This window comes from Penaeus vannamei, chromosome 41 (genome assembly GCF_042767895.1).
Source record: "Penaeus vannamei isolate JL-2024 chromosome 41, ASM4276789v1, whole genome shotgun sequence".
Classification (NCBI taxonomy): Eukaryota; Metazoa; Arthropoda; class Malacostraca; order Decapoda; family Penaeidae; genus Penaeus; species Penaeus vannamei.
Window position 1 is genome coordinate 9,703,178 of NC_091589.1, and position 11,816 is coordinate 9,714,993.

The window sequence follows — 11,816 nt, forward strand, 5'->3', positions numbered from 1 at the left end:
ACTGTTTATCAAATTGTTTATCAGAATATGTTTTTTTTTATAGAATTTGATTTTCATCTTCTAGGTATACGCTATCTTCTAAGTATAAACTATTTCTTCTTTCGATATACTGACATAATTACAAGTTTATTTATTTATTAGTTGATATATTAACGTTACGAAGAATTATCAAAATATTCTTTCATAGAACGGAACAGTAGTCTTCTAAATATAAACTATTTTTTTGCTTCTATATGTTGTTATATTTACATTTTCTTCATTTATTAGCTAATAATAAGGTACGATGAATAGTTTATCAAAATGTTTTTATAGAACCTAATATTTGTCTTAAAACTTTCTTAGTTTGATATATTGGTAGATTTAGAAGTTTATTTATTTATTAGCTGATAAATTAACGTTGGGAGGAATTGTTTATCAAAATGTTTTTAAGAAGTTATATCTCTCACTTAACTATACACTATTTCTTGTTTCGATGTATTAATTTATTTTTAAAGTTTATTTATTCATTAGGTATTGAATTGATACTGCGAGGAATTATTTAAAATATGCTTTTATAAAACTTATTATTGGTCTTCGAAATATACATACTTGTTTCGATATACCAATATATTTGTGTTTAATAAATTAGCAGCTGATAGATTAACGTTACGGGGAATTTGTTTATGAAAATAGGCCTTTAAAGAACTTGACATCTCTGAACTATACACAATATTGATATATGTTTAAGTTTATTCCTTTTATTAAATCCTAAATCAACGTTAAGAATTCAGTTAATCACGTTCACCCCTTTCCTTTTCAAAAATGTGCCGAGTCATGTTAATCAAAGAGATTTATTCTGATGTCATTCTTCCTAATGAACTTTTTTCGAGGTCATTAACGAGGGCATTGGTTTGAGTTCAAGGTCATTTGAGCCTCGGGGGAAGGGGGGGGGGTGTTCAGATGGTCCTTTGATGAACCTGTTTATTCATTTCTGTCATTTCACTTTATTAGATCTGAATTCGATGCTTGGAACTGGTTTAAGATTTTGCAATAATAAGAAAATAGACAATTTTGTGGTTTTCGCCTGTTTCTCTCTCGGCAAATATACACGAGGGAGCAGGGAGGAGAAAGAGTGAAGGGAGGAGAGAGGAAAGAGGAGAGGGAGAACGAGGGAGAGGGGTGAAGGGAGGAGAGAGAAGAGTGAGAAGGGAGGAGAGGGTGAGCGACAGATAGAAAATCAAGTTGAAAAACAACATCCATACACACATCAGTCTCACACAAGGGTACAACCAAAGAAAAGACAACAAAAATTGTGATTTCCATGTATTGTTTATAACGGTACAGGGCAAGGTTTCTTCCGGTAGCGCTCAAGGGTCGTGTGGTGTGGTGCCCTAAACACAAGGACTAGAAAGAGGGAGTAATCTACAAGGCCGTTACACAAAACATCGATTTATTCACCAGGTGTGACTCGAGGGAATCAATAAATGAAAGCCCATTTAACGTAAAAAAAAAAAAAACAGGTGAAAAAAAATAATGAGTACAGTGTTCTGACCTCAAGTTATGTCATGAGATATGGTCGGTGGTATCGTTTCCTTTGAGATCGTGAAAGACATTTGGTATTAAGAGTACCTAGGACAAGCTGCATCACACTTTATGCAAGCCTTTCCCACAACCACCTTCTAAACACAGTGGCCTAGTTCCGGTTTTGGCAACCTCGAGAGAGTATAAGATTTTTTCCTTTTCCTAAACTCTGAATATAAGATCTTTTTCTCATCCTTTCCAACCTGGCCACTTTGTTTTAACGTAAAAAAAATATTTACACTTGGTCCCATCATGCTTTTCTCGTATCACAAAGATGTCAGACTTTGAGCAAGGTGAGGGTGTATCTTCCAAGACGTCACCCTACAGTATATCACAGGGTCTCGTTCAACTATTCACAACAACTCCCTCGGGGTACATCTCTCAGGATATAAATAGTTTAAAGTGGTGGTAATGCAAAACAAATGCATGAGGGGGAATAGACTCTTTTAATACAAAAGAACGAACCCAAATATTGGGTCTTTGTACTTCTCGCCGACCAATGAGAAAAAATAAAATGGAATGGATGGTCAGAACAACTGTGTGAATGATAAAAACGTGAGTGATCAGGGTCAGCTGATCAAGTCAAAGGGAAATTATGGATGAAGATGAGAGATGAAGAACAAAAAACTCAACAAAATTCTGTCCAGACGGGGATTTCCTCGGGAGGATCTTAAAAACACTTCTTGGACGTATTTACAAACTATATAAATTATCCTTTGGCATTCATGGGGAATAAACACCTATCCGAAGATCACCCGTCTGGACAAAAGTCTTCTGTACACAACAAAAATACATATATTGCACACACACTTTTCTTTTTCTTTAGGAAATAAAGAGTGATTTCTTTTCTCTCGATAAACCCACTGGCACCTAAGGGCGGGGCAGTCATCATAAGCCCAGTCGCTTGAGGCCCGTGCGAGGTAGCGTGTTTCTGCTCTTGGCCTGCTTGTTCTCGGCCGCCCATGACTTCGACTTGCCGCGGTGGATCTTCAGCTCCTCGGCGAAGTTCGCGTCCAGCATGCGCACGTATTCGTGAGGCGTGCACAGGTCGGGGTGCGCCTCGAAGAAGGCCTTGTAACCGCCCTCCAGCAGGTACGTCTCCGGGAAGTGCAGGGCGGGGTAGTGCTCCTTGTTGCGCTTGCGGTCGTGTTCTCGCAGGAGCCGCTGTGCCTTGGGGCCCCGCTCGGCCGAGAACTCGCAGTGGAAGATCAGGATGTGCCGGGGGGCGTCCTCACTGGGAATGACGGGCGTGCCCTTCTGCAACTCCAAGTGGTCGAGCACCATCTGTGGGTGGTTCCACATCTCGGCCCCCTTGATGTGGCCGCCCTCGTACTCGTAAGGGTATCTGCAGTCTAGGATCTTGAAGGAGGCGATGGTGTTCTTGAACTTCCCTCGGACGATGTCGGCCATGGTGTCCACGCTGATGGCGTTCAGGTCGGGGTGCTTGCCGCCCTCTATCGTGGGGAGGGAGATGGGCTTGGAGAAGTCGCCCGTTAACTGCCCGTGGTGATTAGCTGCGGAGGAAAGGGAGAGGTCATTAGCAACCGATCTTCGAAGCCCAATTTGAGCGATGATTAAGTCCCATGTATTGTCATACCCATCAACGCAAACCCTCCAAATCCCGCCAGATACTTACAGCACTTGTTTAACGCCTTCATGATGGAGACATGGCTCTCGGAGTGGCTTCGCTGGAGCTTGGGCTTGACGGTGTGTGTCGCGTTGGCCTCGGGGGCGGAGTTCTGTCGGAGTGCGAGCGGGGAGCGGAGGTTTTCACTGGATGTCGCCGAGACGACGGTGGTGGGGGCGTTGGAGGTGAGGGGGGAGGCGAGCTCGCCGGCGTCCTGTCTTCGCCGCTTGCAGTCCACCTGCGACGAGAGGTCGGTGGGAGGCTGAGGCCGCTTGAAGGACAGGCTGGACTCGAGGGATGGCTTCATGGAATGCACCTGTTGGCGGAAGGGAGCGTTAGCTGTGCGAATTACAAGGAGGTTTGGTATTGAACTCAAGAATGTTGGAGTGTCAGCATTATGGCGAACTTAACACTTAGAATGAAACTTACTCTGGATGAGGTGGGCGTGGTGTCCAGCATGGAGAGACACCTTCTGATGGATGGGCGGTTGCCGAAGGATGTGGTGGTGGTGGCGGTGGAGAGGGAGGTGGTCTTGGTGGCTGCGGGCGGCTGGATGGGCGCCGACAGCAGGCTGGAGAATCCGATGATGGGCTGATGTTCGTTCTGGTTGGGCACCTCGTCCATGAGGTCCATGAGCAGGGCGTCCTCCTCGTCGCCCTTGCACAGGGACGAGAACTTCCTGAAGGGCCTCCGGCGGTCCTCGGAGGAGTCCGTCGTGGATGAGACGGGGGTGGATGTGGTGGAGGAGAAGACGGTGGTGAGGGAGGCGACGGGCTTCACGGGGGACACCATCGTCTGGGGCTTGGCCGGAGACAGGTCCAGGTTCAGCTTGCGGGGCGCACAGCTGACGGGCACGCTGAAGCAGTCGTCCTCCAGCTTCTTGCCGCTCTCCGAGTACCCGCTGTCCTGCGAGTTGGTGTCGAAGTCCTCCGGGGGAGAAGGCTTGTGTGGGGAGTTGAAGACCCTCTTCGAAGGAGACACCAGCTATTGAGGAGAAACAAATATAATTAGCATAACAATTAGCAACGACAAAACGTATGTCAACCCTTACTCCACTCTGCAACTTGCAAAATGCACCCATTTATCACCGACTACGCCCCTACCCAAAACCTCGCCACCAACCAACCTTGCTGAGGGGGCTGAAGTTGAGGTTCCTGTTGACGGTGTTCTGCACGTCCTTCAGGGGGCTGATGCGGGTGCGGGCGGGGATGACGGCGCTGTGGGATGGGGAGTAGTAGGGGGAGGGGAAGTTCTCCTTGTTGCGGGACATCAGGCGGCGAGAGGGGGACACGGGGCTCTCCTCCTGGCCGGCCTCCGAGGCGAAGGACTCGTGAAGGAAACCTAGAAGAGAGCAAGCGCACAATCAGCAACATAGAACAGACAAATACATACAAGACAACCTTAACATCAAACATAAAACATGAACATCAAAACATTGAACTGCACTAATATTAACACAACATTTCACACCCTCAAAACCCCCAAAACAAAACCAAAAAACAGCTCCCACTCACTCGAACAGACGAGGGACGCCTCATGGCACGACTGTGGAGTGTCCGAGAGGGTCGACGAGAGGGAGAGCTTCCTCCGGGGCGTCTGGGAGAGGGAGGCCCCGTGGTGGAGGGTGAAGGCCAGGCTGGACATGGGGGAGAGGTCAGTCGTGGCCGAGGTGACCTGGGGGGACTCTGACTGGACACCCCTAAGCACCGTCCGGTATAGAACGTCGCGACTACTCATGATAATGGCCTGGAGAGGGAGAAAGAGGGAGAAGAGGGTGAGCACAGAACACGGGCGTTTGGGAGGGAACGGCGTAGAAACCCTTAATATTTTTCTTTGGATTTCCTTATTCTATCTTTCTTCCATGTGACACCATCTAGTAATGAAGCACTAAATACTTTTATATGCGTATAATATTTGGTTATTCGTATATCCACTTCTCGAGGTATTGACATCCACTGGTTCTAAAAATAGCAACGGGACCAGAGTAAATTCACTCATAAAAACACAATAAATTCACATTCCGTTATTCAGTGGCACAATTATTATCCACAATTAAGATAAACACAAATGACAGACAAGATCATTCTCTTGACACAACTTAATAAATAAAAATAAATTACGTTCTCGACGCGATTGTGGCAACAACTCGACCTACTTTGAAGTTATTTTATTAACACTCGTAAATTCCACTTATAATTTACTTATTGTAAGTAAGAACACAAGTCTTTCGTCCACTTTGTGAAAATTCAAGAAAATAACGAAGCACTAAACACCATGTTTACCTTTTAGATAACTTTCCGAAATGATAAAATTTTGTTTTCCTTTTCTTTCCAAATATAAAGCTTTTGATAAAGATCACTCTCTTTTTCCAAACTTCTTGCTAAGCACTTTGTTATCACTATCGTTCCATGGTTAAATCCTTTTTAAAGTTTTCCTTCTAAGCTGATCTTTTGATGTTGTCGGGAGGGAGAGAGAGATGGAACTGACTACAAACACGTCCTCCCGACAAGCATGTTAACGCGAGACTCCGAGGAAGACGCTCGTTTGCATCGCCCGCTCGCCTCGCCCCGACCGAACGCCTTTGGGAACGAGATGCACTCCTCATTTCCCGCATTTCGCCAGGATTCGAGCCTTTTGGCGGGAGTTTACGGGTGTGATAGGGTTGGGAGATGGTATTTTTGGGATTTGTGGGATGATGGGGTTGTTTTAGGGTTGCAAAAGGGGGTTTTAGGGGTGAAAACACTTTGAGATTGAGATGGAGAGGGTGGTATCGTCTGCCAACCCAGATGCGTTCCAGTCGGCGCGGAGGCGATGACCCGCTCGATTCAATCCGCACGTCACTTCACACTTCAAAATAACTGATCAAAACGATTCAGAACCACCAGGAATAATTACCATTTCAAATAAATCTGCTGCTACTACACACTGGATGACTTCACATGCAACACATAATATCCTACGATGTGACTAGCTAAGCTACACGACTTGGAATGCGTTCTAGCGGACTGAGTCGTGATGTAAATATTGCGAGGCGGATCCCCAAGCGCGCTTCAGGCTCGCTCCTGATTGGCTGGACCCGAGCTCGCGCCTGATTGGCCGGCGCGAATCGGAGGGAAATGGGTGTCGCTTCGTCTTTTTTCCCTACTTTATTTTTATTTCCACTATCTGTCTCCTGTTTTCATTTGTTTGATTTGTTTTATCGTCAGTCTGTGTCATGAGTTAGATCATATGGCATCTGGATATGGGTATTTGTTAGCGTGTTGTCTGGACATGGTAAATATTTCCATGCTTTCTCTAAAGCATATTATTGAATTATATTACGTCATGTAGGTACAATATATATGCAATTATTTCTTTGAGTTATCTTACAGAACGTGACATACACCCACTGCCAATAGAAAATAAAAAATCGCTAATTCATACAAAGGATATACATGCAAATTGCAACTATTAAAATACAACATTGATTAAATTAATGGTATACCCAAGCACATTGCCAAAGTGCAAGCAAGCATAACAGTTGTTAAGAGTTACATGATGAGAAGTTTACAGCCTTCAAAGTTTCACCCAGTGCAAGGTCCCAGTTTTATTTAGAGGCCTATATAATACATATCAATTATATATGGACGTAATTAACCATAATGTTGATAGCTTACATGTTCACTTCTCTTCCGATTTCAATTATAATTCATATACAAATCTCCAACACCACTAACAACAGGCCTTCAAGACATTCGCAAAAACATTAATATATTTGCGATATAAATAGACAGCAAAAAAAATTCTGCGGGAAGGAAAACAAACAAATCGAGTGTGGCTTCCGGAGGGCGTGAAATGTCCTTAGAGTTTAACCGCGACGCTTCCTTCAACAGCTGTTCGAGATGGCGATGTTTCTTTACTATATTCGTGAGATTTATTTATTTATTTCTGCGCGCTCATTCCCTGTAAATGAATTGCGGTGCTGAGACGATCTCCTTGTTAAGTTAGTTATGTTTGTTGAAGAGATATTGCAATTATTATGCAATTAGTTATAAGGCATATTCCATGATGCATAATAGTATTTTCCACTTAAATTAAATAAGCATATGTAAGGCTGCCATCCCAAGTTATATATTTACTCACAGATCGACTCTTACAAAGTTATAATGAGTTATATATGCAAAACTAACTGTATACTTTCCCGCTGTATTTTTTTAACATTTTATATACTTTACTTTGAACAATTTATAAATAAGATTGAAACACCTGTCTTATTTTAATCAAAGATTTTTATGATGGTAAATAATAAAAATTTCAAAATGCATTATTTATTCATATTAATTCTGCTTGGAGTTGCATGAGCATTTATTATAAAATCATGACATTGATATCAAGTTAAATATAACCAAGATGTATTTGAAATAACTTGCTATCGAATTAACTTTATCTTTATTGTATAAGGAATCATTTCTTATAATTCAATTAGGATAATCTTACTTTAAGTTTTGTAAGTCTTAATATCTTATAACATACAAGATCATCTAAATAACCAAAATGCCCATAAAATCATATCTTTCAAACTATCCACGTCTTCCAGTAATGATCTCGGTAACAAGCAGTTAGCAGTCACTAACCACACAAACCACGTGGTTTCCCTGTCTTCCCGTAACTAGGAAAGGGGTGTTTGACCTTTCTCTCCTAGTTTACGCCCAAGACATGCTGTCTGGGTCATGACCTATTGTAACCTTTCGTGTACCTGGGTCAATGGGGGGAAATGCAGAATTGTGTAATTATGTGTAATATATATTTAAGATGGTTGTGTTAATTTAGATATATGGAGATAAATGCACAGACACAAATAACTTGAACTATATAAATATTCGCTATATATAGTTCAAGTTATTTGAATTTTTGAGTACAGGTGTTTCGCAATATCTGGAAAATGAAGTCTTCCCAAGCATGCTTCAGCAGACCGAAGTGCAAATTATACGGCTCATCTTCCTTTTGTTTAATTATCGCACCTATCGCCAGGTTAGGCCAACGCTAAGCCCAGTGCCCCGCGTAATATGGGACAGAGGCACAATACCCAACAATAATTCTCGATTCGGAGGAACCAGGCTTAGTAAGCTTAACAACTCCTCCAGGACACAAAAGCTTTCTGTCACGGGTGCGTCCCATACCCGGGGTACTTTGTAGTGAATTAACCGGACCCGCGTCACAGCAAAGGTTGAAAGGGAGGGACCAGGCATGTAGAAAGGTGGGGGCAGCTCCCCGGCGGCGGGCTCATAGCAGCTGCTGCTACGAGACAAAAGCGATGTAGGTATTATCTGGCGAGGGCCATTAAGCTGATACGGGCATTTCTCGTGAGCACAGATAACACGCGTATTGTCTAACCCGCCGGCGCACCCTGGCTCGGCCTCCTCAACACGGCGGCGACATGGGACGGGAGGGAGGGAGGGACCGGCCAACCAGCTGAGAGGCTCGGGCAGTCATAAAACTACGGTCCCTTCCTTCTAAGAATGGATAGATATGTCCCCGTGAGGCTGTGCACAAAAGCACCTTGTGTCTCCTGGTGAAATTAGCCCAGAATTAGCATCCACGAATTGCTATGTGAGTTAGGCCGCTTCGGGGTAATAGGTTAAGCTCGTGCGCGCGTTTGTGAGAAATGTCGAATGCGATTTTGTACACGTTGTTCGTCTAGGGTTAAAACTGCGTGTGCTTCTTTCTATTTTTAGAAATAAGGCGATATTTTTCAATAAGGAGTCACATGGGTTTATTGAAGATATCACGGATATTACGTAATATTTATTGACCAGTAATATGCTTAATCTTCTATAAAATTGCCTTGCCATACTGTTTTATATATACGATAATATAAATAGTATTTCACTTAAAAGAAAGTTCGGCTCGCAAGTTCTTACATACACTCCATGAAATGAAAAATATTGTCCATACGTTTCCCTTTGTCAGTATATATTATTTATTCTCATCTTTGGTGGGGGGCGTGATGGAGGGGTGGAGGGGGAAGGGAGAGGGGGGTTATTAGTACCTGCTGGGAATACCATCTGTACGAGAGGAGGGGGGTGCTTATTCTAAAGATTTGGTCGTCCGATAATATTTAGAATGTAGATTTTTTAACCTAGCACAGTGTGGAGTATTTTAGGTTAATCTTTACGGTATGGACGCACTATGCTAGCAAACTGCAGATATTTTAAGACAAAATGTAGTCGTCGATACAAGAACCAATCTGCAGATACGAACAGTAATCCCACATGTATATGAAGACAAGTCCACTCACAGCTCCCGAGACTCAGCTCCGTCTCGCCATGCAAGCTCGAGATGAGGACAATGATTGCCAAGCCACAGCAACTTATAATTATTGAAGAAGATCGTGACATGGAGTTAAAGGACTGTGTCAAGTGCGTCCGCGTTCTAAAGAATTACCGATCGATTTCCCCCCAAAATAATTCACGGAGTTTTTTTTTTTTTATCGTACTGAACAGCTGCACGTCGCCGATATCAACGAATTTGATATCGAAGGACCGAATCGATATATATAATTAAGGACTAGGACGGTATTAGTGGACATAAGAGTGGCGCAGATTCAAGTGACGGCCGCCGCGTGTCTGCGCATCAACAAAGACCAACGAACAGCTGGTCTTCGCATATAAATGGGCAGAATAAGGTTCCACCCTTATATGTTGGTAAAAACAAGAGGAAACCGCTTAATTATGGTAAACTAAGAGGATTCAGACCTTCATAGCTTCTTATTCTGAAGCGAGACCAGTTCTAAATCATTATGGAAGAAAATGCAGGGTAGGAATTTGCCTGGAAGCGTGGAGGCAGAGTGTCGCTTGACACCATCCCACTCCAACAGCTGGGTCGAAGGGGAACGATAAAGATTATTATGAAGGTTTATAGGTTTAGAAATTCGTATGCTTTAGCTTAATATTCCGAGTATTTTCCGATATTCCCTAAACAATTTCCCTGATCTATTTCGAGTCCTGCTCAGATATCGGACCAATACAGTCGCTAAAGCCGAATTTAGCGTGTTATGCCGATAGAATAACCACACCGACATAATACCCAATGATCGTAAGGTATCGTAGGCAAGCAAGTCTGTTTTATCGCCTTATTTCGACATCACTGGTGCATGATGCATTGAGGCCACGTCCAAGGTCTGTACAAGTACTTACGTAGACCTTGGCCATGTTAACACTTGGTTTGGTTAGGTTTCTGATAGACGGTGGTGGTCTTGTCTCTCCCTTTACGCAATTTCCAATTTTACACCTATATTTACATGTGCTTTTCATTATTAATAAGATCAGTATTGCAGTTCTCTATGCGCCATCCTGTTAGAAAAATAATTGTCTAAAAACTAAATTGCATATTTTGCATTAGACTCATCAGCAATAAAACTAATTGCGCTTTCACATTACTTACGATAAATATGCTTATTAAAACTTGTCTTCTGCAGGGCATGGGGTTATCCAGAGGTCCTGAAGAAGGGTCACTTATATGCCTCGCCTTACCAGGTCGCTTCAGGCAGACCGTGTCACGAGGTCGTCTTGGGTCAGGTGTAAAAAAAAACAATCAAATATATATCCTCAGATTGTCCAAAATCATCGACGGTCTTCTATTAAAACGCACAGTTTCCAAAAATCCACACTATGGATTCGTCTCCTTTCAAACGATTAAAATCACACATCAAGACGAAAAGATCAAGGAAAAAACAAACATTCAATCTCCTTTTTAAAATAAAATTAAGATCTCGTTAATCACTCGTCAGTGTTTTTATCCGCTAAAAGACGTCTCATTTCCTCCACGCGTGGGTGAAATGAACTAAAAATGCTCCCAGAACGCACTGAAAAGTCCTCATGGCCCCTCTGTAAACACGATACTGGCTAAAATCGCCTTTTGTTGCGAGTTCGAAGATTTAGTCGCTTTCTCGTCTTTCAGTCGCCGGTCATCGAACTCTTTTGTGTCTGTCGTTTGGTAATTATGTTAAAAGAGGTTGTTAGATTTTTTTTGTTGTGTTTTGGGTTTCGTAGATGTATTTCTTTTTTCTTTTATTGATGCCTTGTTAGTATGTCTGTTTGTTTATAGAGTGAGTGTAGGTTTAGATGCCTGAATGCTATGTGGTAAAGACACATCTTTAATGTAAATAAGTGAATGATTATTATGAACTCGAATGACGCTTGGGGACTAACTACTTAACTACCCAATTAGTCAATTACTGTAACTCCTAATTATAGAGTTGCCGTAACTCACATTTAGTAAAGTACGATGAAATTTTGATCAAAATAGTTTATCGTTTATGTTACTATTATTTAGCATTTGCACATTCTCAAGGCATTTACTGGATCGAGGTAGGAAGTAGGCGAAGGGAGGAAGGGGGAGGAGAGGAAGGGCAGAGGTAGAGGGAGGAAGGGAGAGGCAGGGAGGGAAGGAGTGAGAGAGAGAAGGAAGAGAAGAGAGAGAGGGGGAGGAGAGGAAGAGAGGGGAGAAGAGAAAGAGAGAAAAAAAGATAAGAGTAAGAAACTAAGAACAAAAATAAGAGAAAAGATTTAAAGATAAAAAAAAAAAAGATAGAGAAGGGAGGTGAGGGAAAAGGGCGTAGTAGGTGTGAAGAGGCTCCACACCCACACCA

The 11,816-nt window shown here is 42.9% G+C and overlaps 1 protein-coding gene across 4 annotated transcripts; it reads right to left on the minus strand.

Annotated features, from left to right (window-relative positions):
* Positions 1-1,285: 1,285 nt before the first annotated feature.
* On the minus strand, positions 1,286-11,069 carry LOC113800052 (M-phase inducer phosphatase). 4 transcript variants are annotated; one of them, XM_027350776.2, is made up of 6 exons: positions 10,610-11,069; positions 4,702-4,933; positions 4,314-4,528; positions 3,617-4,171; positions 3,197-3,503; positions 1,286-3,074 (listed from the first exon to the last, which is right to left on the minus strand). In XM_027350776.2, exons 1-6 carry the CDS (start codon positions 10,646-10,648, stop codon positions 2,449-2,451), a joined length of 1,974 nt encoding a protein of 657 aa, XP_027206577.1. In that variant the 5' UTR covers positions 10,649-11,069; the 3' UTR covers positions 1,286-2,448. The 4 variants fall into 4 exon arrangements, with proteins under 4 accessions (XP_027206577.1, XP_069974109.1, XP_027206578.1 ...); XM_070118008.1 differs by lacking the exon at positions 10,610-11,069 and adding an exon at positions 9,922-9,942; XM_027350777.2 differs by lacking the exon at positions 10,610-11,069 and adding an exon at positions 6,083-6,157.
* Positions 11,070-11,816: the final 747 nt, after the last annotated feature.

Bases quoted from the DNA above. Each gene is read 5' to 3' on its own strand.
- LOC113800052 (XM_027350776.2), bottom strand. From the start codon at position 10,648: ATGCCCTGCAGAAGACAAGTTTTAATAAGCATATTTATC. The intron at 4,934-10,609 runs GTAAGTAATGTG...CTCCCTCTCCAG, and splicing joins TTTTAATAAGCATATTTATC to GCCATTATCATGAGTAGTCG. The intron at 4,529-4,701 runs GTGAGTGGGAGC...GCTCTCTTCTAG, and splicing joins GGCGTCCCTCGTCTGTTCGA to GTTTCCTTCACGAGTCCTTC.